This window comes from Uloborus diversus, chromosome 8 (assembly GCF_026930045.1).
Source record: "Uloborus diversus isolate 005 chromosome 8, Udiv.v.3.1, whole genome shotgun sequence".
In the NCBI taxonomy this organism is placed as follows: Eukaryota; Metazoa; Arthropoda; class Arachnida; order Araneae; family Uloboridae; genus Uloborus; species Uloborus diversus.
Window position 1 is genome coordinate 154,310,057 of NC_072738.1, and position 27,515 is coordinate 154,337,571.

Below are 27,515 nucleotides of genomic sequence, written 5' to 3' on the forward strand. Positions count from 1 at the left end.
TTTGCATTCTCTAGCAACAAACTAGGACAGCATAAGTTCGCTTACAGTTCCTGGAATAGTCAGAAATTTTCAGGCTAATGTTTTGCCTGATACATTTTCATATTATTCAGAACCTAGCACAAATGAGTTTGAAATTAAGAATGGAATCCATTAATTGCCAGCATTTTATAATTAATACATTATGAGTATTAGTGCTTGTAATTATCAGAGGCCTTCTCAAGTGCAAAGAGAAGCCAGTTTGAAGTAGTGGGGTCAAATCAGAGTTATTCAGAGGCCATTGAGAAAGCTCAAGATCCACCAATAACTTTAGGCTCAATCTTTTCTTAAAAAAAACTTATTTGTACTCTGTAGAAACCTGTTAAGTAAATTGTGCGAAACGTTATGAAATGAAATGAAAGAAAGGGGGGTTCAACCGAACCAAGCACTGCAACCAGAATTCTATTGTACTAGTCCCTAACAGAAGTATTAAAACAGATCAGCAGCTGAAGTAAAATTCAGTAAACACTCAATAGGAATATCATGAATCTCCCATGGTCTAAGCAAACAATGACCAAGGTGTTCAAACCTATAGGCAGAAAACACTTTGCAATCAAACAGGGTGTAATAGTTTCCTCATTAAAGATTTAACCTCCGCAAATTGGATCATTACTGATACCCATTATAAGACGTGCTGCTTTAAAGTGTAAATACCAGTAAGAAGACCAAAAGCTTTCCCAATACTATTTTTGTTAAGATGCCAGTATTTTTGGCATATGATCCTCAGAGAGAATCAGGTCTTCTCTCTGAGGTCCTTCTTAGGATTTCCTTCTAAGGAAGGAAGTCAGGTCATTCTTAGGGTGACAAGCTGAATACGTTCAATGTCATCGCAAGATAACCTATCCAGCAGGATGGTTTCTCTCACAACAGCCATCTTAAACATACTCGCTGCTTGAGCATAGATAGGATTGTGGCTGACTTGTCCATACTCGTTAAGATACAGCAGTTTGTGCAGGGGAAGGAGTTGAAACATCTGACTGAAGACGTTTGGTTTCTCTTGCCTTCTCAGGAATGGTTGACCCAGTGGCTTTTCCCTCCCATACCAGCCTCTTCCTCTCCTGCCTACGCCAGCGACTGTTGCATTTTTGTGCACAAATGAGTACTCCCTGCCACCCTACTGCAAGGTCGGTGGGTTGCAGACATGCACCCTCGCCCTCTTGGTTGGTGGGTTGCAAAATTGCACCCTCAACTCCTCTAGCAACAAGGTTGCGGGTTCTCCCCTTCAAACTAATAACCAGCTCCATAGGAGCTGGGAATTGGGAGGTGGTAAAAGGTCAACACCCGTACACCCACCCTGCATGAGTGCAAGGCAAATTACAACAAGGTTTCGCCTGGTTCCTCGAGGGGACCGTTTAGACATCATACAACCCAGATGCCATCCATTCATCAGCACGGTGCCTCACATCTTAGATAGGGTATCCATTTTAGTTGCCTTTTACAACACGCATGGACTACATTGGGACTATTCTGTTCCGGTCACCACACGGAGGTGCAAAGCATTAACCAGGAACATTCTGTGTTTACAAGTTTATAAGCACATGAAGTTTATTTCATTGACGCTAACAGAGAAAACTTACAAGTTCTTTTCAAGGGAAATATTATCTCTTTCTGTCCTTCTTTTTTTTTGGGGGGGGGGGGGAGGGGGGATTTACAGGTGTTAATTGCAAAAACCTATTGCTGTAATACAGTAATTGTTTGCACAAATGAAATATAATCACTTAACTGTTTGATATTTTACTCAAACATATTAAACTTTTTGCTATGAGATATTTGATGACAATTGTAATCTAAATGAAGAAAGATCAAAAAAGCTTGTAATACAATATGATAGGATTGAAAAACTAATGTAAATAAAGCATAAATTAACACACACAAAGTGTTTCTGTGTTAATTTGTGCTTTATTTACCTTGGTTTTTCAATCCTATCAATTGTAATCCAGTCAACTTTTTGGATGGTAGACATCAAATGTAAAAATCTAGAGGCAGCTTTTCCTTGGTTTCAACCAGCAACTCTTTTAACAGGCAGCTGGAAGTTTGGAATCTTTTGAAGCCACACCCTATTTATTTTGCTTTATATTTGTAGTACTGTGGCGTTTTGGTAGTACGTGTGGCATGCTGAGTGGTAAAGCAAGAAATGCCAGGGGTAAACTTAACATTTTTTTATTTACACAGCTGTTTACAAGATTTAGACAAATACTATTGATTCGTAGTTAGACAGATATTTAGAGAGCCAGAAAGCATGACTGACCTCTCCAAAGTTTTTTATCGTTCTCGTCGTTTCCAAGTCAGCCGCGCCCCAGCCCCCGCCCTTTTCTTGGAAAACAAATGGGGATTCTCTCTCTCCTTTCCCAAAGGATGCAGCTGGTCCATGGATGCAGGTGGCCATCCTGGGAACGGAATGTTAAATTTGAGCCAAAACGGCCAAAGGTCAGCTTGGGGGCGGAACATAGTATTTTATGGATTTGAAAGAATTCGATGCAGCTGGCTTCGAAGCATGGGAATGAGTAAAAAGTGTGGGAAACAGTGGCATCCATTGACAGAAAGCATACTATGCCACAGTACAAACAAAAACATTTTGTAAAGTTTACTATGTGAATTCCAAATAGACTCAGAGTTCATAAAATAAACAATCATACTTCGGATTTATGAGAAATTAATATCGAAACTGAACAGATTTCTTTATGTGAGAAATCCTATGATCAGGACCCAACAAAGCCCAGACACCAGGTCAGGGCCGATCCTAGCAGGTGTGCAGGGTGTGCACCGCACAAGGGCGGCCAAAGCAAGGGGCGGCCGCGGGCCGCATCATATAATTCTAATAATCAAGCAAAATTTCTCAAAAACTATCTCACAAGATAACTTATAATAAATCGAATCAATATGCTGAATTTTTAAATGTTCAATTATCAAAGTACGTAAGTTTCGATTTCCTGTCAGCATAGTATAATTTAAGAAAAATAGAATGTTAGGGAACATTTTGTTGGTTCATTGTCCATTAATATCTACTCTTTACACACATGCTTCATTTTGTTGCAAAATTTGTGACAGAACCGTTAATCAGGCATGGATACAGGGGGAGAAGAAATGAGGGAAATGCCCCCCCTCCTGAAGCATGAAAGGGTGCCTTCTAAAAGGAGCACCGAGGGCGGCCACTGCCCGCCCCCCAAACTTTTATAGACCTAAACAATGAAGACATATTTTATTTATAAAAAAAAGAAGCTATACTGACTCTCGCAAGCATTTCAAACAACAAATTCTGTGTTTAATAATCGTGGGTGCGTGGAGAGAAAGTGGAAAATTGCGACTCCCCTGGGAAGTCGAACATATTTGAATGACAAACAAAAATTTTGTAATTTCCCCCCCTTTACGGTATTTTTTTTCTAATTAAGATCCCGAATGAACTGCCCGGTTTCTGATCAGGTAGGAGGACGGGGCTCTTGCACCGGGAAGCAAATTTATATGTAACTCCAAAACGAAGATCCAGAAGAAATGCCATGACCTCCTTGACGAGACTGAAGAAGGCTTAAAATTGCGTTTCTAAGACTTAAATTTTGGAAACTTTCGCTGGTTGAACCACCGATCTTAAGGACCTAATGTTGGCTCTAATGTCCAAAATGTGTTTTCAGAGGACCAGCTATTTCCTAATGTCATCAAAAATTGCTTAATGACATTTTTCGGATTTCTTTTTCGAAATTTTTGCGATGGAGGGCCCCGAAATCCATTCCCAAACATTACTACCAAAGACAGTCTCAATTAGGCGTCTTTAGAGAGGTCTCTAATCCCACCCCCTTTCACTTAACGTACTGAAAAACAAACTAAAATTGCGTTTTTTTCAACCATCAGTTTCAAGAACTTTTGGAGATAGACGGTTCCGTGGAACCACAGAACCCATCCCTGCCTAAACTACCCTGAAATTGACTTCAGTTTCAAACAACAGTTCGTCAGGGGGACACTGTAACCCCCGCCCGCTCTTTTTAGTCTCATTGTTCTCAAACAATGCCTAAAATATGACTTTGGGATTTCAATTTCTACGAAATTCCGGATTAGAACTGCCTGGCTTATTTAACTTTCACAGCGTTAGGGCATACCCATCAATGGTCGAGGTGAGGTGGACAAAAGTCAATAGTTGTATTTTTTAGATATTAATATCGAAAAATATTCGAAAGATCCACCGAAGCTTCCCAGTTTCGTTAACGTCACCAAAGATAATATATAATTGCACTTTTAGAAATAACCGTTTGGGAGCCCCAAAACCCTTCCTTCCCAAAAATAGCCCATAATGGATTTTAGTTTCCGAAAAATATTTCGGTTCAGAACATTTTCACGTTACCTCTATCGTTTTCAAATATAGCCAACAATGGGTTTTTGAAACAATAGTGCCGAGAAACACCCGGGAGAAGGGCCGCCAGTTCCCCTACTGTAAGCAAAGGCAGCCTAAATTTGCGTTTTTAAACTTCAATTTCGAAAACTTTCGATGGAATACGATTGAATCTCCCTCCCTTTGGCAACGTCAACAAAGGTAACCCAAAATTGCGTGTTTAAAACTTCAGTTTCGGAAAATTTTTCGGGAAAGAGCGCCGATCCTTTCTAAGCTACGGTCTTAAAAAATAGTTTCAAATTGATTTCAATTTTGAAAGAATTTTAGAAAATATCTGCAACATTACTTTCACCTAAAGTCTCGAAAAAAGTTCCTAAAATTACGATATTTGACGTCGAATTCCGAAAATTTCTCCATTGCACCTTGAATATACCCGACTCTTTCGTCCTTGCAAACGAACACAACCAAAGATGAAACTAAAACTATTTTTCATACGCCAAGTTCGATAATTTTCTCGGAGCAAATCCCCCCTCCTCCATCCTTCCTCTGATGTCACCGAAGACAGTTTATAAAATGCGTTTTGCGACGAGTTAAATTTTGGCATCTATTACTTTCTTAAAAGATATAAATTGTACCATAAGGAGTTTCTTATTATAAAACTTTTCCTTCTTCTTATAAGTTCATCATTCTTCTGCTTTCTTTTTTTCTTTTTTTTTTTTTGTTAATTAGAACTTCGTATAGAAGTTTGAAGAAAGATTTATATGGACGTTAAAGATTAGTCAAAATATGCAAAATTACTCTTGAGGGGCGGCACAATAAGTCTTTGCACACGGGCGGCCGACACCCTAGGATCGGCCCTGCACCAGGTCGCCCAAGCGGTTTTAAAAAAAGTACCTTGGCTACTGGCAACTAGTTTTTTCAGAACAAACACCTTTCAGAAGCCATATTGCACTGAATGTGAATATAAATTCTAAGAAATAATTTGTCTGGTGTCTAAAATGTTCTACAAACAGCAGGGGGAGCCCATTTCTCTCTAAAAGCAAGGGTGCACTTCCCTATCCCCAAACCCCCTAATCCCCCCCCCCCCCCAAAGCAAGAGCCCCTTATAAATGAGAAAAATATCCATCAAAACACCCTCTCTAAAAATTTCAATGCCGTAGCCTGTGCAATGACCCCCCCCCCCCCCAGGTAGGTGCCAGTGCCTACAGGGAATTTGTCAGTCTCTGCTCCTAATTTTCAATGCGTTTTAATTAAGCAGATCACATAATACTGTTTTTTGTGTAGTGTGTTGTGTGAACTGTGTAGCACCTTTGCAGCCAGGGTGTGGGCGGGGAGGAGAGACCATTAATTTCTTAATTTGAGATTTTTAGAAATAATATATATTGCAAGCAAAATATGCAAAAAAATCTGAACATCTTTCAAAAAAAAAAAAAAAATCTTAACACTACAAGATCTTAAATTTAAACAATTTAGCATACATAAGACATTCTACTATTACATATAAAGTAGACTCTCATTTTAGGTGAGTTTTACTTTATGCGGATTTGATTTTTGTTGGTTTAAGATTTGATGTCTTTGTTTAATTTCACGTGGATAAGTTTGGATTTTATGCAAAAGCAGCATTGTGAACAGAGAAACTTCTTTTTCCTTTAAATTCCCAACTCCTAAGGTTACAGATAACTTGCAATTAACTGCATTTTGGAGTGCTAATAAGTGAGCTTGTGTCGCTGCAGACTTTTTGCCATTGGACTTGTTCTTTCCTAAACTAAAGGTATTAAACTCACACAATTCGAAGATGATGAACTTTTGGAAGTGACAGGAGTTAACAACTGAGGATACTGGAATCATTGACACATAACCATACACTGTCACATTGGCAGTTTTGAACTATTCTTTGAGAATAGCAAATGATCTTTCTGATTTGTTAGAGAAGAAAATCCTGCATGGAAGAGACGCAAGAAATTATAGATATGTTCATGCCTATAAAGATGATTTAGAAAAAGTTACAAATGACTGCCAACAGACTATCAAAGCCAGCTTTTTTTTTATAAAAAATAAAATTATTCATGTTTTCCTTATGAAAGTAAGGCAGATGTATCTAAATAATAACACATTAAATTTATTATATTTATCTATAATTAGAATGAAGTTTTCTTTCTTATCTATGGAATAAAACCCCCTATTTTAACACATTTATTGTAGTCTTAATTTAAGTAGAACTTTCGTGGAAGTAACCCCAGCATAAAATGAAGGCCTAATGTTAAACAAATATAAATTATATATATATATATGTCATATTCAAGAAAAAAAACCGTCAGAAATACCTGAAAATGAACATCTGTTCACATCAACAATAGCAGATTCACATTTGTAATAGAGAGCTGAGAGCTGATGGATAACATTTTTCACTACAGCATAACTTCGCTTTACGAAACATGAAAGCTCCTAAATGTACAAAATCAAAGTATAATAATACTACAAATAAGTAATCTTTTTTTTATGGCTAATTCATTTCAAAAAATAAATAAATTCAGTTCTAATTTTTAAGGAAAAAAACTATAGAAGACAAAACAATTGATAACAGCTTTGTTGTATTCTTTTCCTAATTTAAATTGAAACAAATTAGGCAGTAATTTGGTCCCAGATTCCTGACAGTCACACTTATCACTCTCATAGAAAGATACAGCAACTCACTCATGGGACCCAGTTTCATGATTCGTCAGCAGGACCCCTGAGAAATGACATTTTAAACTTTATAATATTAGGTTTTTAACTTATTTACTTATGTTTTTTAATCTGTTAAGCAGGAAAATGAGGACAGTAAAAAAAAATCCTTTATTAGCGTTAAATTTACTTTATCTCTGTTACCATTAGTTTTCTATAGTTTTTACAGTAGAGTGTTGCTAATCCAAGTTCCGTTTCACCCGAGAAAGCTGAAACACTACTATGTTTTCCTTCTATGAGAGAGAATATTTTTAAAAAATGCAAACCAATTAATAGTTGAACTGACGCTAGATGACTGGAGAGCGGTTCCTTAAAAAACAGAAGGCACGAAAATGATTTTAAAAAATAAGTGAAGTACTATTTTAACGTGTTTTTCTGAAATTTTATAATATATTTTTACATTATTAAATCTGTGGGATTGTTTCTTTTTCCGCTGTAAAATACCCTCTACTTTTTAGTTGTATATAAAAGCTATTGTTTCTCTTGCATTTATTTATGCAGTCCGCATAACCTGAGTTGTAGTAGTCTTGTTGGATTATCGAGACTCGATTGTAGTTGAATTTCTGAGGTTGTCCACATCTTTTGAAATTTTTAAGTCATTCAGAAATCCTATATCCAGATTACTGTTTTTTTTTTCTTTTTAAGATCTCTTATATAATTAAAAACTAAGCGTATCTATGCATGTTCAAGCTTCTTCTCCCGAACGACAGTGAACTGACCATCGTACCAGGTATTGATGGATTCGTAATCTTCTCGTCTTCATGTATGGCTATTTAACATAATCCTCCGATAATAATTAGCGGAGATATCAATTAAAAATTATTAATTATGAAACTTGGATTTCGACATAAAATCCCTAATTTTCGAAGGCTTTCCTCCATTCAAATTATTTTTCAGTGCTTCAGCTCAACTTTCCGTAACAATTGCTGTTATTAAAATTTGTAGTTGTAGCATGAAGAAAATCGTTTAAATGAAAAATTTGTTGCCTTTTTTTTCTCGAATATAAACAAAAAAATTTTTTTTTTGTTTTTGTTTTGAGGCTTTTCGTGCAATTGGGAGTTTTATTTATTTTTAAATTTTTGGTTATTTACCTGCCACAAAATTTTACTCATTTTTTTTTTTTTTTTGTTCGAGCGCGATTGTTGAACACGCGTCACAAAACATTATTTTTGAGGTGCACTGTGGGCGACGCAGCTAGTTATTACTGTTAAATTTTGTATGTGTGTGTATTAAATAAAGGCAAGAATGGCGCAGGTTTTATGTTCCAAAAAGTTGAATACAAGACAGGAATTCTAAAAATCAACTCCCTTTAAAAACTCCATGAGTTCTGTCAGTCAAACTATAAAAAGCTCATAGTTCCTGAAAAAATGAAACTATACTAAATAAAAGATGATTCAATTGTGAAGCAGAATGGTCTCAAGAAAATTTAATTCAATCAAATATGAGCATGAGCCAAAGCCTTTGAATAAACCAACGTACCTGCATAAAAGGAATCATTCGACCCAAATAAATATGGGCTTCTCCATCTTGCAATGCACCAGGAGATTCTAAGGAAATTTTAAAACCAGACATCAATAACAATAATAGTAATCAATTCAAGAATATAAATATTGTAAAAATATTTTTCTAACAGTATTTTTCTTAGACAACTTACTGAAGAAAAAAACATTTGGTGAGCTTATTTTCAAAAATTAGAGAAGACTGAGATTTTTTTTATCATAAACAACAACACAAACCATAAAATATTTTTAATTGAAAGATATATTTACTTTTTATAAACAGAGCTTGAATGCAATGATTTCAAAAATAAAGAAGAAAATTAGGAGCAGCTAAAAAGATTAACTTAGTTTATGGATTTCAAGACATTTGACTGATTTTGAGGGGACTGATACCCTACCTTTTAAAAGCAATAGGTGGCAGACTTGAGTGCAAAGGGGACATGCAGGTTCTGCTTCTTTGAAATGGACCATGCCTTTTTCATAGGTGTTTGCATTATTTTGCCACCCCTTTGCATGTCTTTATGCATGTAATATCATTAATTCAATTAAAATGTTTTGTCGAGAAATAGGTGAAAGTTCCATGATTTGTAAAATTAATGATGATTGATAGTCATTAAAATTTAGAAAAATAATATCAGTAAAAAAAACTAAATAAAAAAATTATAAACAGCTTTATTTTAAAATATGTTATACAAAAAAAGGGATTAACATTTTTTTAATTTAAAAATAAATTTTTCATAATTAACCTGCATGTTCAACATTAACAATAAAGAAAAAAAAAGAAAGATTCCCTTTTTTGTTTATTTTTATTTACAAGAAAAGTACTAAAATATATGAAAGCTAAAATAATAATGAACTCTAAGGTAGAATAAGTTTACCTCCTTCCCCATAAAACAAAAGAGCTGGGAAAAATTTAGATTTTGCTTCATAACACAGTTGATCAATTTCACAGCACAAAACAGCAAGGACTGAAACTACTTTGTTCAAAACCTTATTATCAGTTGATATCAATTCCAAAACAGTTGTTCTCTCATAAGGCAGCAACTAAGGCAAAAGATGAAAATTGTTAAACATCAGGAAAATTCAACAATCAACAATATTAAAAAATTAACTAAACCCATTCCTGTTTTGTAATAGAAGCAGGGTTGGCAAGTTTTTGCCAAGGTGGTTTAAACCACTGGTAGAAACCGGTTAAAAACCGTCATGGCAATAGGCTGCCACATGGCAATTTCTGCCACAATTGTGGCAGAAAACTGGCAAAAACTCACAAAATGACAAAAAATTAATTATTGACACACAGTAGAAAATACACAGAAAAAATAATTAAATTTGTTAACTAAAGCACAATATCAATTGTTACTTTGCAACAAATGTTACATTAACAGGAAATATCCAACGTTGTTTAGCAAATAAACAGATTTCAGAATACACGTGTTTCGAGGTTTCAAGGAACCCCTTTTTCAATTCAAAGGTGTGAGCTTCTAGATGTAAAGACACCCAGTAAAAGCAATGAAAATGGACAGCAGACAGTTTAAATATCAAAATAAGCAATAACAAAAGCAAAACAAAACAAAACGGAACTCAAAGTCAAGATTTATTGCATGATTCCCTCCCAGAGAAAACCGTTAAGCAATTAATTTCAGTAAAAAGACCTATAAAATACATGTTGCTGTCAAAATGAAACCGCTTATTAATAAATTAGCAATAAATTTATGTCCAAAAAAATTTACTACGAATCAACTGCCACATTTAGCAAAAGGAAGAATAAATATAATTCAGGAAAACAGAAAGAGGTTGGAAAACAACAAAACGTTAAACAAGTACAAAATAAAATATGAAATGGAAACGTAAAAACAGAAAAAAAGTTCCAAAGAAAGACATTACCATAACCACCTACAACGCAATGAAGAAAAAATATGAGATCAAAGAAGAGGGGCGAAAAAAGACTACAATTAATGAATGGATGCCACACTGCAGAAAAATACGGAATGGATTTAAGATCGTTAACTAGATTAGAACGATTCTTCAGAATGTGGAAAGACTCCCAAAAATCAAGATCAGTTGAATTTGGGCATTTCTGTATAATTTTAAATGAGTTGAAATCAAAGGAGTGATTTGAGTCCCAGCAGTGTTGAGCAATACTAGACTTATTGAATTGTTGTTTTCTCACATAATTTTTATGCTCTTTTAAACGAAATTTCAAAGAACGGCGGGTCTGTCCAATATAGGCAAGGCCGCATTGTTATTGCTTATTTTGATATTTAAACTGTCTGCTGTCCATTTTCATTGCTTTTACTGGGGGTCTTTACATCTAGAAGCTCACACCTTTGAATTGAAAAAGGGGTTCCTTAAAACCTCGAAACACGTGTATTCTGAAATCTGTTTATTTGTGCTAAACAACATTGGATATTTCCTGTTATTCCTCGGCATAAAGGTATTTCTTTATTACTTAAATTTTACAGTGTTTGGACCCTGCAGTTGCCTCTTAGAAAAGGTGGTTTCAAAAATCCAAACAGTTTTTTCTCAATTTAATGTGCACAAATGAGGAACTTAAGACTATTTTTGCAACAGAAGAGCTAGCAGGTAATGCATCAAAAAAAAACAAGCAATATTCGTGAAATTTTCATCTGTTGTATATTTTTTCACACTGCTCCACCATCTAGTAACTGGGAAAGTGATAAAAAATTGAATGGAAAATAAGTCTCGAGAAATGGGACCAATTTGTTTTGCAAAGCTGTGACATTAGGTACATACAAAATCTAGGTTAATATTGGCAAGTAAAATTCTTACACTTTCTTCTTGAAGCAAGTGATAGTTTCAGTCACAAGCAATTTAGATGAAGCATATAAAGTGAGCAAATTACAATAAGTAATTTCCTGTTTTTAGTTCTGTATGTCACTCCTCTTGCCTAAGTACCCATCTGATTTTTCTCCGTTGTTAGATTAATGCAAATATTATGAGCATCTGCAATTGAAAAGTTCCCCTTTTGAACTAAATCAAGGGCACTTGCATAGTATTTTATTTTTTACAATGATGAAATGAAGTTTGATATATCAGTTTATTTAAACAAATATATAATTTAGTAATCACTTTAAAAGTTAAATAAAGTTAAAGTTATTAAAGACACTTTTAAGTTTTTTGCCATTTTCTGCCAGTTTTTACCGGTTATAACCAGTTTCTGCCGGCAGAAATCCAACCCTGAATAGAAGTTACATAAAAAGAAAAAAAATGTTGTTTCATTTTTTAAAGTTACTATGTATTTGGCTCAATGGTTGTAAACAAATAAATTTTTAATATTTTCTGTTAATTAAATTCAAGTATTAAAGCTTAAGTCAAACTTTTTTATTTCAAAAAATTATATGCACAAAGTTTACCACTGTTTATCAACAGGGCCAGATTTAAGTGAGGGCAGACGGAGCTACTGCCCAGGGGCCTCCACAACAAAGGTGCTCCCACGATAAAAAATTTTTTACAAAATATCCTAACTTTCACAGGTTGAAAATATCGGATATACACATATCTATCAAAATATTCGGATATATATCAAAGTATCGGATATTTTCGAAAATATGATGATCTGTTCGAACCCTGATTAGGGGCCTCCACTCCTTCGTTGCCCCGGGGCCTCCACACTTCCAAATCCGGCCCTGTTTATCAATCAATATCCCTGTCCCTCAATTTGCTAAGCGGGTTCAATTCCTAGAAAACTTGCTCCTTGTACATAGTTTACTCTGTGCTCTATTGCCTCCAAAAAGACTCAGAGGGCAATACGACTGCTGAATAGTACATAAAAAAATATTTTTAAGCTGCATCTGCCAAAATCAACATTCAACACTTTTTCACTTATGGGAGAACCAGAAAACGTAACTTTTGAATGCAAATATTTTTCAATTTCGAAACCTTTTGTTTTCTTTTTTTCTCATTCTTATATGAAAGTGTTACCTACTAGAAGTAACCATAAACAATTGCCCAGCTAAGGTTCCAATTATTTTACTCCTAAATAAAACAAAAAATTAAAAAATGCCTTGTTATGGAAATAAAAAAAAAATAAAAAAAATAAACTTTTAATACTTAAAAATCAAATCCAATTTAATATCTAAGTAGTAATTTTGTTAATTGTGCAAACAATCAGTTTTTTTAATGATTAGTGGGAAAATAATACTAAGCTCTCTTAATTAAACTGCTGCTTAATTAGTCGTTTCAAATGTATGTTAAAAAATAGTATTTAGTAAATTTGAGGATATACTGACAATTTATAATTTTGGTAGAATACCTATAATTGATGTAATTCCCCTCCATAATTTATTTCCACCTCAGAAGTAATGACATTGATAAGGTCTTTCACCGAGGTGAGATTCACTGAGGTGATGCTCTTTCCATTAATATAGGCCTTTTAAAAATTTCTTCAAAAAGTGTAACTTTTCTGCCACATGCTTTTTACTGTAAAAACGTCAAAGAACAACTCATTTAATAATGTTCAGTAAATTACCGCTCAATAGCCAGGGCTAAAGCAGAAATACATGAAATACACCGCCAGCTCAGTCATTTCCAGCCGAGGACTGCAGTTTTGTGCTTATTAGCACTCATCAGCCCGGCATAGGAAAGTGACTGAGCTGGAGATGGGAAACAAATCCCATCTCCAGCTCAGTCACTTTCCTATGCCGGGCTGATGAGTGCTAATAAGCATGAAACTGCAGTCCTCAGCTGGAAATGACTGAGCTGGCGGTGTATTTCATGTCATTTAACAATGATTTTTTATTTCATCAAAAATATGTCTATTTAAACCCTCCAACAATTTTTTAGTAGTAATTTTTATTTTAGTATATTTTTGGTTCACAACATGTGAATTCTCACCTCAGCACAGTGGGGTGAAAACGCCAAAAAGTGCTTAAAAATGTTTTTAAACCTCTCTCGCTTGTTTGTTTACGCAAGCATGTTTTTTGGGAGTTTTTTCGACTTGTATGGGCTCAGGGTCCAAAGTTCGCAAGTATACGCAGCTAATTCCTTTTCAGGGTCTTTCTAGAGACCATCGATGACTAATTAATATTAATTTCAAAGAGGACATAAGAGGACATTTTTTTTGTAGAGTATTTCGAAAAAAATAACCTTGGATTCCCAAGTTTTCAGTGCTGAACAAAACTGATTTTCGGTTTGAGAATTCGATTATTCATATTTTTCGTCCCATTACTATTGTTGGGCATGAGAAATGTTAAATATACCCACCTGTAATAATAATAAAAAATATAGAAAGCTTAAAAGCAATTTTTTAAAATTCCCACGCTCATGGTTCTTCAACTTTTTTAAGAAAAATTTCAACCATTTGTTTTGGCCCCAAAAACTGAAATTTCTGTGTTCTACGTAACATGCTGCAGAACATAAAAGCTACTAAAATAAATAATTTTTTGTGGTATTTTTTTAAAAATATTTGCACACGTATCTTAGTCATTAGTTTTTGTTTTTCAATTTTGAAAAATGCTACGTAATCTGTAGAGACATACCGAGTACTCGGTAACTACTCAGCCAATTTGCAGAGTACTCGGTAATCGCCCAATACCGAATGGTTGTAAAAAATTGAATATTGTTTAAAGCAGATTTTACAATTAATAAAAAAGTGCAAGCATATAATATGCTGCAATTATTTACAATTTAAATTTAAAAGCCAAATTCAAATGTTGAGAGTAATGAAGTTTGTTATGCTTTTTTACATTATTAAATGGATTTTTGAAGCATAAAAATGCATTATCGTTGTTTGAAGCTCTTCGACATATGTAATGTTGGTGGCATTCAGTGGCGCCGATTCCATGGAGCCTGAGCTCCCTCAAAAATATTTTTGAGGGGGCAGAGCCCCCCTCCCCAATACATCAAGAAAACTATTAGTTATATTATGCTTTCTAAACTCACAAATTTATCTTTTATTTTCCTTGTTCGAAGATAGTTTACCTTGTAAATACATTCAGTAATGAGTTAAAACAAATAATTATAACTATAGTAAGCAGGTTAACTGAAAACGAGTGGTGTGAATATGATAGTATTACGGTGTTGCAAGCACACTTAGAATTTGTCTCTGTGCGCGAACTTATGAGTCCAGTCTGTCGCCGGTGGGCAGTATTTAGTGCTGAGTGTGAACTGTGTGAAAATAGAAATGGATTGTGTGATTTATGCTCTAAAAAAGATAACAATTAATAATAGAAACGAAACAAAAGCAAACTTATCAGAACAGGCTAAAATAATGATATCTTTGTACAATAATAAGTATCCACCTTGCAATATTGGTGATAACCTAAGAGTTAAAATTTCTGATGTAGATAGAGGTAGGGGTGATATTAAAAATATTATTTCAACAGTTCTTGATAGTAAAGAGGACGAATTGTACAAATTGGGTAATGAGAAAGAAACAATTCCTGAAATGTTTTCAAGAAATCAATTAACTGTATGTGAATACCAATTTGCAAACATTGGGGATGTTTCAGATGAGAACAAGTCCTTAAGGCAACTTGCAAATCTACAATCAATTTCTGGTGGTCAAGAATTCAAAAAACATCACTGTAAAACAAAATGTGGAACCAAAAATGTCTTTACAAAGCAGCAAATATTTTATGTAACTCTAACTGCCATTCAAGTTTATCTTGCAAAAACAAATAGAAGTTAAAAATACTTCTGATTATTTTAATTTGTATTTAATTTTTATTTTTGTTGATAACTTAAAGACTTTAGTTACGGTTAACTTTTATTTGAGTACTGCCTATACTTAAACCTATAAAAAATAGTTTCATAAGAATTTACAACGTAATTTCGGACTTTAACCGACTGGGGTTGGTTAGGCCCAGTTTTAGCTGGTTAAAGTGGGAAACATGAGGAGCTCTTCAGGCTTTAGCCACAAGGCGTTGCTAATCCCCACTTTAACCGGTTAAAGCTAGGTTTACACGTTATTCTTACTTTATCCCTTACAGATACACTGGTGTGTTACCAACTAACAATGTGAAGAAACAAAGTTGGGTAGTGCTGAAAATGTCTGAGACTATTGCTTTTTTTAAAAAAATGTAGTGGCAACGACTAAATAAACAGACTTTTTGCAGAATTCTGAGAACAAATCAAGATTAATTCAAACTATGATGGAATACTTCCGATTAGAAGGAATCATTGTTGTACAACTGGATAGGGACGCCTATATATTAATTTGCTCAATTGCTATCAAAACATACTCATTGCTATCAATCATACCAGAACAGCTCCAGACCAGTCGCAGTAACAGGTACTTGTGCAGATCTGCTCTCGATTCTAATTGAAAGTGGAATGTCTGGGACATCACTGTACTTTTGAGCCTCAAACCAATTTAGTACAAAGAAAAATGTTTCAAAAAGCCTTTTTTTCTTCATGCCGATTAATACCTCCCTATAACATACCGCCGCGGATAATATGCAGGAAAATACAATAGTTATGTTTCTAACAAAACTAAACTTGCAACTGTAAATAGCAAGAAGTTATTTTGTCATTAAAATAATCAATTTAGCACTTAATCTTGTAATACCCCTTTCTTTCACAGAAGTGGCTTGTTGAAACACCTGCAAGAACTGTGGTGGGTTCTAAGCACCCACAGCCAGGGACCTAACAGAACCCCTAGCTATCAGTTTTGCTTTTTATTATGTAAGAAAAAAGAGCACTATTTAAATAATGTAAAAATGTAGAAAAAAAAGGAAAAGAAAAGCTTTAAAAAGAAAGAAAGTGAAAAGAAATGACAATCAAAATCAGAAAGCTTGCTTAAAGGGTCATTTATAATAAAAACAATCGTGCTTAGGCTTAGGACTTACGAAGGTACATGGAAAGAAATAAAAAAATTGGATAAAAGAACAGATCATACGTACATTTTTACAAAAAAAAAAAAGTATCTGAACGTTCATAAGTCATTTTACTTCCAAATAAAAACATACCTGCAGCGACACTGGATCTAATTCTGAATTCCAAACATCACTAAGTGTTTCATCAAGTGCGTGTTCAATGGCCCTCAGTTGTGTACTATACTCTTCCAAAAATTTTCCATATTTTCTCAACTGAACTTCTCCAACAATTTCTTCAAAAAAAAGAAAAAGAAAAATAATTAATTTGAGTTTTGACATCTTGAATTCAAATTATGTTTGTCGCAATCACGAGTGTGTGTGTGTGTATGTAGGCGTGTGTGTGTGTTTGTGTGTAGGGAGTATGTGTATAGGCATGTGTGTTGGTTTCTCGGTCTCCTGGTGTCGGGCTGCAACCTTAACTGTTCTCTTCCTCGTGGTTTGGTGGCAGTGGCAGTTTAGTCAAAGCTCTCGTGTGTTGTGGTCGCTGCGTTGCAGCCGGGAGATGCACGGGCCGGGTGTTTGGCCCTTTTTCCTTTTGTCTGTTTTTTTCTTTTTTTAGGCTACTTATGGCATCTCCCTCTTGTTCCTGGGACTCCCACCTCGCCTAGTTTTTTTTTTTTTTGTGCGCTCGTTTCTTCGTGTTTTTCGGTTGTTGCTCCCGCAAGCGGCGGAGCCAAGGTAGTTGCCGTCTTTGGGTTTGGCAGGTGCTTCCATGCTCAGGTAAGGCAGTTTTTCTTTTTTTCCTTTTGCGTCAGCACCATTTTCCTGCTTTCATTTTCATGGCAGGTATCGAGGACCCCAACGTTTTTCAAAGTATTTCGGATTACCCGACCACCATTGATGCCATTGCTGGCAACGGTGGCTCTAACTTTTGTATTCTTTTCAAAGTTAAAGACCAGCCCTCAGCTGGTCTCCCCCGTAATAAACCTTTGCTTATTAAAAAAGAATTTGAAGAGTCACTCATTAACCACAATCTGATTGAATCTATTGATTTTACTCGTACCAATCACATGATAGTGAAAACATACAGCGCAGCATGTACCAAAGAACTGTTAGCTGAAAAAGTAATACTAAACATCTCTACAGAAAGTTCACTGTTGAATGACGGAACCACGACTCGGTTCCTTCTTCGTAACATCCCTATTGAAGTTAGCCTCAACGAATTAGCCACCGAATTATACGAGCAAGGAGTGTACAGTAAGGAACTTCGCAGATTTTCTTACACCAAAGAAGGAGTCAAATACCAAAGCGAGTCGGTTTTAGTAACCATTTATGGTACCAACCTGCCCTCCTCAATCAAATTGTGGTACACGAACCATAATGTGGAACTGTTCGTAGATAGACCAAGGGCTTGCACACAATGTCTTCAGTATAATCACAGCTCCAAAAATTGTAAATCAGAAGCAGTATGCGGCCGCTGTGCTGAACAGCACACCACAGCCTCTTGCGGGAGCAACACCATAAGGTGCGCACTCTGTCAGGGGGATCACTTGGCCTCAGATAAATTATGCCCTAAGTACATCAAAGAAGCAAATTTTTTAAAATTCAAATGTATCAATTGTCTTTCTTTTCCGGAGGTCAGGCGCAGATACCGCAAAGAAAAAAATCATTTATTCGCCCAAGTTGGCAGGATAGAAGGTGTCCCTAACTCCCAGGAACAACTAAACCTTAAAGTCGAAAGTATCCTCACCGAGGCTCTAAAGAGGATGGAGGATAAGTTTAACCAAATTGTTGAAATTCAGTCTAAAATTTTCGAACAAGCAATGAACAGTACCCTCTCTAGCATTCAAAATATGGTCACCAATATCTTTTCCAAATTGCCTCTTAGCCCTGAGCATCCCAGGAAAGTCCCTAACGCTTCTAACCCCACGTCCTCCAATGCTATGGATACCTCTGGCAACTCTCCTCACGTCAGTCCTCCCAGCTCTTCCCTGCCCAACCAGACCCCCGCCCTTCCTCCCTCCCCTCTTGGTCCTCGGTGACAGTGGGCCTCCCTTTTTGGTCCCTCCCTCTTTTTGGCGCTTTTTCTCCCCTCGGTCCGGTAGGCCTTTTTTTTCTGTTTGTTCTTTTTTGTCACTGAGGGTGTGTCATTAGTCCAATGGAACTGCCGTAGTATCTTGAATAAGCGCCCGTACTTTAACCAGTCCCCCTTTTTAGATTACAACATTTATGCTTTTCAAGAGACTTTTCTCAAAAATGACCATTTTTCTTTTTCCAATTCCATCATTTATCGTAAAGATCGAGGAGTGGGCGCAGGTGGCGGCCTTATGACCATCATTCCCAGAGCCTTTCCCTCTGCTGAAATTAATCTCAACTGGTTTCACTCCCCTCATACCGAAATTCTTGGCGTCAGCATCGGAACAACAACAAACAAATTGACATCATCAATATTTTATTCTCCCAAAGGCAAAATTCAGACAGATTGGCTTGAGAACTTAAAAAATTCCCTTTCCACGCCCTTCTTTATTCTCGGAGACTTCAACCTTCATCATAATTACTGGGGCAGCTTGTTCAACTCCCCCAATGCTGACTCTCTCGCCAACTTCATTATCAACAATAATATATGCATTATCAACAACAGCTCCTCTACTCATAGGGCCCCCCTCCGGCGCTCACTCCCTTATCGATATTTCACTTTGTTCAATTGACCTCTTCCCCCTCTTAAACTTTTACGTCCACCCTGACCTTTTTGACTCTGACCATTACCCCATCATCATTGACCTCTCCCAGATTTTTACCTCCAACATCTCTACAATTCACCAGAAGAATAGCCATATTTAGAATCGCGTAGTAAACCACATCAAAAGCAACTTCCAGGACAATTCTGACTTTCAAGATCTCCATAACCTTTTTATTACTGCACTCAACACCAACAAGAAGACTCACTCAGATCAGAAATCTAAATTCCCTCCATGGTGGACTCAAAAATGTAGTTTCCTTCTCGGACAAAAACGAAAATTCCTCCGAAAAGCGAAAAAAAAAAACGTCTCACGTGACGACTGGCTTAAATACAAATATTTCTCCGCTAATCTTCGTAAAGAAATTAAAAAAGCATCTTGCAACTACTGGGACAATATATGCAACAATCTTGGATCCAGCAAAAACGCCTATCGCATGATTAAAGCCATCGTCTCCAATAGATCCAAGGGGATCACTGAGTCAAACAACATCATCAATATTGGAACCACCTCTGTCTCCTCCGCCCTGGCTCAAGCCAACGCTTTCTGCTTCCATTATTGCTCCCGCCCGTCTCTTCCTGGCATCCCACTTGACTTTAACTTTAATCATAGTCACCATTTAGATAAAAACTTCAGCCTTCAAGAACTGAACATTGCTGTCAACCATATGAAGAACAACTCCCCCGGCGAAGATGGGATCCCCGCAAAAATCTTCAAACTTATGCCCGACAATATCAAAACCAACCTCCTAAAGCACCTCAACTCCATGTGGGACAACGTCACCATCCCCGATAATTGGAAAACTTCTATCATTATTCCTATAAAGAAACCTAATAAACCCGCTGCTGACATCTCCTCTTACAGACCTATCGCCTTAGGTTCTGTTTCCGACAAGTTATTTGAACGTCTCATTCTCCGCCGCATTGTTTCGTGGTCCATCTCCAAAAATCTTTTTCACAGTAATCACCTTGGTTTTCTCCCTTTTCGTGACTGCAACACTGCTTTAACTAAATTCTCAGAAGACATCCAAACAGCCCGCAGAAACAAAAAGTTTATTTTTTGCATCAAACTCGATATTAAGTCTGCTTACGATAGCGTCTGGATTGACGGCCTATCATGGAAACTTTAGAAATGCGGCATCAGCGGTAAAACAGCGTGTAGGATCAATAAATTCCTTTCAGCCAGGTTAATCAAAGTTCGGTGGAGAGAAGCCACCTCTTCCTCCCACACCCTCTCTTCTGGGGTCGCCCAAGGATCTGTTCTGGCACCCCTGCTTTTCATGATCTACATGCATGATATTTTCGAAGATATCCCTTTTGGAGCTAAAATTCTCATTTACGCTGACGATATCATCATTTTTTCCCAAGCAGATACTTCAGAGAATGCTAAGCTTAAAATCGAAAAAACCCTTTCCCATATTACCCAGTGGACCCAAAATTGGAGACTTACAATTGCTCCGGAGAAAAGCGTAGCCATGAATTTTTCCTGAAAAAAGATATTCTCCCAACTTCCAATTTCATTACAGCGGGAAAGTCATTCCCTGAGACACCAACATGATATTCCTTGGAGTTACTTTCACTAACAATTTTTTATTCATCAGCCACATCATTAATCTTCAGAAAAAAGCTTTCCAATGCCTTAACTACCTCAAAATCATTACTAATAATAACAGCGGCACCAATGCTAAGAACCTTGTTATCATCGCAAATAGCCTCATTAGAGGATTAATAGACTATAGTTCTATCATCTACGACGCGGCTAGCATTTCCAGCCTCAGTAAAATTGAAGTGATCTACAATAGCGCTCTTCGATGGGCTCTTGGCCTCCCTCGTTGGACTCCTCTCCCTATCCTCTACCAGGAAGCTAACGAAAACCGTATCAGCGACAGACGTTCTTCAATGATCATTAAGTATACCCTCCATCATTTCTCCCTTGATTGGATGTCTCCTATTTCGAACAAAACTAAAGAACATAGTATTGATAACCGCTTCAAAAGAGACAATCACCACATCTTTCCCCGCCTCTTCGACTATCTCAGAGACAATAATATTCATTATAACAAAATAATAAAGAAAAGATTTAACGAAGACCTGATCAACATCAATAATTTTTACATTATCTCGGATGGCCTCCCTTTCCAAGACAAGAATATCAACTCGACTATAGCACGCTCATATTTTTCTGAATATCAAACTAATTTTCTTCAAGGTAAAATCATCCTCAGCACAGACGGATCAAAGAATAACAATTTCACCAGTATCGCTGCCATCAACGTTTCTCATAATATCAACGCTGCGACCATCATTAATAATAATGCCTCCATATTTACAGCTGAAGCCCTAGCTATTTCCCTCGCTATCATTGAATTCGCCAATAGCTATGAAGATTACGTTCTTTTCTCTGACAGCAAATCCAATCTAAGTGTCCTCTCTTCGTTCAACCTGAAATCCCATTCAGCTATTTTTTACGCCATCGAAGCAATTGTTGAAGCCCTGCACAAAGTCAAATCTATTACCATTATTTGGGTCCCAAGCCACCTTGGTATTCCGGTAAACGAAAAAGCAGATCTCCTCGCTAGAAATGGGCCCTTTTTAATCTGCTCCGCGTACGATATCGCCTCTGAAGACATCATAACCATGAACAAAAAAGAACTCAAGTCCAAAATCAACAGCGACTGGATTAACTGCAAGTACTTCAACCACAAACCCTACCTTGGATCCATCAAAGACTACATCAACTGGACCCCTAACAGAAAACTTGGAGTTCTCCTCACTAGACTCCGAACTGGAACTCTCCCTGTCAACAAGACTCTCCATCGTTTCAAGTGCAGCGTCTCCCCACTCTGTCCCCTGTGCAATCAAATCGAGACAATTGACCATTTCCTGCTTCAATGTCCCTGTCTCTCCAGCCTTCGTCGTTCCCTTTTTACTCGCCTCAATATCTCGGATCCCAATGCTCCTCTCGCCCATGTGATCTCTCGTATTTGCGCCAATTGTTCTTCCATCCGTGCGTTCTGCACCTTTCTTGCTTGTTCCAATCGCTTTTGATTTTTTTCTTTTCTTTTTTTTTCCCCCGCCCGTGCATCTCCTGAGTTTTTCCCCCCTTTCTCCTGCCGTGGTACAAGCCTCCTCTCGTAGGACAGGCAAAAACCACCTAATATTCTCAATCAATCAATCAATCAAGCATGTGTGTTTGTGTCTGCGTGCAGGTATGAGTGTGGTGGTAGTTGTGTGTATGAGTGTTTGTGTGTGGGGGGGGAATGCATATCTGTGTGTGTAGGCATATGTGTTTGTGTCTGTGTGCAGGCATGAGTGTGTAGGCGTGTGTGTATGTGTAGGTGTCTGTATGTATGCGTGTGTGAATGTGTTTGTATGTGTGTACATGCGTGTATGTATGCGTGTAAGTGTAGGATTATCCTCGAGACGGTTTTCGCTATAGGAGCAGCATCGTGAGGATCCGGTCGACGGTGGTGCTGCAGAGGGTGCTGGTTTGAAAATAAAATGATAGCACATCAAAACAGTCAAATGAAAGCAATAAGCAATCGTGATTGCTCAAAAAAAATGTAAAAAATTATTATTAGGCACAATATTATCTGTTTTCACAAAAGCAATTTTTATTTAATTGAATCGTTGAATCTGAAAACCAGTCATCTCCACTTTTTTACCTAATTCAGAGTACATGCAATATACCAAATAGCCCGGGTTTCACATCCTGAGACTGCAGTTTCGTTCTCATTAGAACTCCTCAGTCAGGAATAGAGAATAACCAAGCTGGAGGCAGATGTCATCTCCCTGAAGCTGAGAGTGCCAGTAATGTGTTTGAAATGAAACTCTTGATAAATAAATACTTAATCTATCATTAGTTGAATTACCTAGGCGATTGCAAAATTTCTTTCAAACTTGTATTAAGTGCGCTAATTGCACATGCTTTACTTGTTACATTCACTGGTGTCAACTGCGTTTTTAATTCTAGTTGGTTGTCTCTCTCTTTTAAAGTAGTTTGCTTACTTTTAATTATTTATACAAGAATTTATCTCTATGTTTTAGTTGTTTGTCGCCTCTGAATTTATTCCTTTCCTTTTCTCTAAAAGGATATATTCTAAAATTGCGTTTTAGAACTTCAATTTCGTAAGATTTTGGGGGGAATATTTGGAAAACCCTTCCCTTTAACATCATCGAAGGTTGTCTAAAAGTAGGCTTTTTGGAACTTCAATTTGAAAAAATTACCAGAGGAAAGTTATTGAATTCATTCTTTCCTCTAACATAAACTGAGATGTCTACAATAGCGCCTTTCACAAAATGCTCTAGGGAAAGACTTCCAACATCACCAAAGATCCCCAGAAACTGAATTTTTGAAACTTCAATTACAAAAAGTTTCAGGGAGAGAGATTCAAACCCCATTTCTTTCCTTAATGTCATCAAAGACGGCCTACTCTTGCATTTTTGGATTTCAATAGAGAAATTCCCGGTATGGGGTAGTATAGGTGCAATCGCCCCTATCAGCAGGTAAGTGAGGTACAGCAGTTAATGCTGGGAAATAAATGCCGAGTGCTACATTTGGGTCATGGAAAGAAACACACAAGTTATTATAATGGTTTTAGTGGCAAATCTAGGGTGGCTGTGAAGCTGCAGACGCCCCCAGAAAAGAACTAAAAAGGGTTTTCTTTAATTTTATTTTCTGTTTTTTTTTTAAATAATTTTTTTTATAATTTTAATAATAATGGTTAGGATTATCTTGATATTCATACGGAATGTCACTGTCTTTCATGTCTCCCATTATCGAAACAGCATAGCTTCGAGTGCGATCTGCTGATGTATTGCTGCTTTGTTCGAGCTCTGAACTAATTTGCATGTGTTTGCTGTTATCTTCCGACTTCACCCATGACAGAAAAGTTGGAATGGCATCGTGAAGCACACAGATTTTTATGATGCATCATTTATTTTTGTCAAAACTAAACTAAAACCAGATGTATAGGATTTCTAGTGGCTCGTTACAGGACCGCAGCACATCCCCCCCCCCCCCCCCCCGGGTTCAAAGTTATTTTTCGGCGGCTCTGATAGTAGTTCCGAAACAGCTACACTAAACTAACTACTGTTCTTTCACTTCAACAGTGCAGAAATTTCTATTAATCGTTTCGCAGTACATCGAGCTACCAAAGAGAACCACACCATACTAAGGTTGACACAACGCGTATTTGCGTTAGGAGCAGGGATGTCAATTTTTCAAAATTTGCTAAAATTTACTTAAATTAAGTTTTGAAAATGTAGTTATTTTTTAAAAGAATGAACTAGGGGGAAAAAAGGCAGACTTCATAGTTATTCGTTTTTTTTCCTCTCCCTCTCTTTACTTGTCACATTTAGTATCAATTATTGATATTGAATATCCGTTCTCGCTGTTTTTAACTATTATTTTACAATTTTTCAGCTTTTTTTTTGTTTACACCACCAACATTGATGCCAACAATGTGCAATTATTTTGTACCCTAAACAAGAATTGAAAATTTTGCCTTTAAATTGCTTAGCAATGGTGTCAAAAATGCATACTTTTTTTTCACACTTACATTTAAATTTTAAAATTTTACCACTGAATAACGAATTTCAGACAATTTCAAGTGCGAATCAGAAAATTTGATTAGACATTAACATCCGTAGATAAAGTGCACTAGATAAAGTGCATAGGAAGTGCCCTAGATAAAGTGCAAAGGATAATATAGTTTTTAAAAACATCTTCGTTCACATCAATGGACCTTTGGTAATGTCAAGGAGACGTAGAATTTTAATCACCTCAGTCCTATGCTGCAACCAGAAGGGGGCCTAATGATACATTAGGAAATCCCATAATTCTTCGAGAAATAAATCGTTGAATAAAAAACTTAACAGTTGATGACTTTTGATCAGCTAATTACGCTCCGCCTCCCTTCCTTTTAATTCATTCCCCTCTTTTTTTTTCCTCTCTTTTCTAGTCCATCTGAAATTAAGAAAATTATGCCTCTGAAGCTCCCCCCCCCCCCCGGACCAAAATCATTACAGATTGTCTCAAATTTTGTTTTCAGAGCACCCATTTTGTAGCTATTTCCCTGAAGAAGGGCCCTGAACTCTGCTATCTAACAACATTGAAGATAATCTAAATTTGGATTTTGGGGCTTGAATTTCGAAAAATTACTAGGCCTCTCATCTTATCAAATATGGCATAAAACTGTCTTTTAAGACTTCAATATCCAAAAATTTCTAGGGAGGGACCCTCGAATCTCTTCCCTCTAATATCTGCAAAAAAAAGACGAAATTTGCATTTTTAAAACCTTATTTTCGCTTAATTTAAGAAGAACCTCCTCAGAAATTTTACGTATAACATCACTGGACAACGTTTAAAAACTTCGATTTCAAAAAATTTTCACAAGAGAGCCTAAAATTCCCCTTTTTTAAATAGCATCTAGGCCAGGATCTATAAATTTTAGCGTCCCCTCCAACAAAATCTGTAAGGCCCAGAGGCCAGCCGTGTACATTTACAACTTAGTGCTAGTTTCTTTTTTTTCAATTTGTGGGCCGTTGGGCCCTTTAAGGATGCAGGCGCCCTCGCACTGCAGGTACGCAGATCCGGGCCTGATAACATTGTGTTTCCTATTACTTTGTTTTTGAAGCTTCAAGTTTGAAACATTGTGCGAAGGTGGTAAATCAATTAAAAAAATCAATCGGGGACATTTCTTGTGACCCATTACTAACTTTAACACTGGCCTACGAGTATTCAGTAAGCAGGCCGTGATAATCCAGTTTTTAAGGCCTTAATTTTAAAAACTTTCCAGTGATGGTATGAACCTTTCCTCCCCCTAACATAACCAAACATTTTTTAAAACTGAGTTTTTAGAACTTAATTTCGAAAGATTTCTGAGGGAGAACTCCCTGAGGCTTTCTATTTTGATGTTTTTCCTCTAACGTATATGGTATTATGCACGTTATATATATATATATAATTATATATGTGGGAAAAAAATTAAAGCTTGCCCCCCCCCCCACACACAAAAAAAAAACTATTTTCTGGTTGTATAATACGTGAAGCACCGTTTATACGTTTCTCTTTTATACGTTTTTATCATTTATAAGTTTTTTTATTTGGTCCCTGCAAAGTTTAATACATATTAATGTATCCTGCTATGAGTTTTTTTCATTTGTACGCTTTTTTCATGCAGTCCCTTCAGAAACGTATAAACGGTGCTTCACTATCAATATTTTTTATTTGCGCACATTAAGACGAAATAATTTTAAGTTCTTGAAAACTCTATGAAGTAGTGGTGGATGTATTTCAATACTTATCTCTAAGACTGGTAAAACAAAAGCGCGCATAGCAAGTAAAGAAACAAACTTATTCAGAGAAAAATGTAATAAACTTACTAATAACTCCATCATCAACTTTGTTCATGTCCCAATCCTTTACATCAACCGTCATGTTGAGTAAGTTAAGTTCACACAAGTTTTATAAAAATGCTAATAAACAGAAGCATATCAATTATAGTTAATGGGCGAAGAGGCGGAAAACAAATCAAACACCTAGTGTAGAATCATTTCCGATAAACACACTGCATTCAGTCAAGAGCATGATTTAGACGGAACACACAATAATAACAATCTGACGAGTTGCTGACAGGATCATCTGACTGAAAGCTCTCAGCGTCGACCAATCGCCTACTGCTGTGAAGATCTGCCGGGTAGCGAAATTATAGATCAGTGGTGAATTTAGCATTGCAAGTACCGTACTTTGATTGGCTCCTCAGTCTGGTGATTTTCTGTTCATAACTCACTCGGGCTACATTCGGAAACTGGCACCGGTTTCACGGTTGCACCGGTGCCACCGTTCGGAAACGATCGAGTCGCATTACGTTTTGAATTAGGGACTCAACAGTTCCAACCGCTTTCGGTGGCACCTGTCAGTTGGTTTATTTATTTAGAGAGCGATATTAAAAGTAGGAGCCAAACATGTACAAAACAACACAATACATTTATTTAAAACCAACTAATAATTTAAACATTTGGAAAACGACCGTACGTGCATTACTATTGCGTGCGGTTCACAGTTACATCTAACATCCCCCCTTTTAAGATAATAAGTTATTTGAAATTTTAAGTACAAAAGCAAAATAAGATTAAGTTACATAAGTCACAGTTGTTCTATTGCTGACATCAGTGTGAGTATCTCCATCATCATTAAGGCTGCTGTTATTATCAGGAATTTCATTGATATTATCATTTGATGCGGAAATATTTTGATATGTTTGTTCTTTAAACTGCAAATTTACTTTCCTGATGTCTCTACGGTTTCTTCTTAACGTTTTACCATAACTATTTTTTACTATATAGGATCTTGGAACATATTTTAACTTCTGTACTATTTGAGCTGGTTCCCAAGTCTTATTTGCGTAATTTCTTATTGTCAC

General features: G+C 36.4%; 1 protein-coding gene across 1 annotated transcript in view; it reads right to left on the reverse strand.

Annotated features, from left to right (window-relative positions):
• The window catches only part of LOC129228692 (WASH complex subunit 4-like), a 31,195-nt gene extending 4,589 nt beyond the window's left edge, over positions 1-26,606 (reverse strand). The window contains exons 1-4 of the mRNA XM_054863376.1: positions 26,476-26,606; positions 16,506-16,645; positions 9,456-9,621; positions 8,558-8,625 (exon numbers count right to left, since the gene is read on the reverse strand). Of these exons, the coding sequence (XP_054719351.1) occupies positions 8,558-8,625; positions 9,456-9,621; positions 16,506-16,645; positions 26,476-26,530 (429 nt within the window). The 5' untranslated portion in view covers positions 26,531-26,606. The remainder of the gene's footprint in view (positions 1-8,557; positions 8,626-9,455; positions 9,622-16,505; positions 16,646-26,475) is intronic.
• Positions 26,607-27,515: the final 909 nt, after the last annotated feature.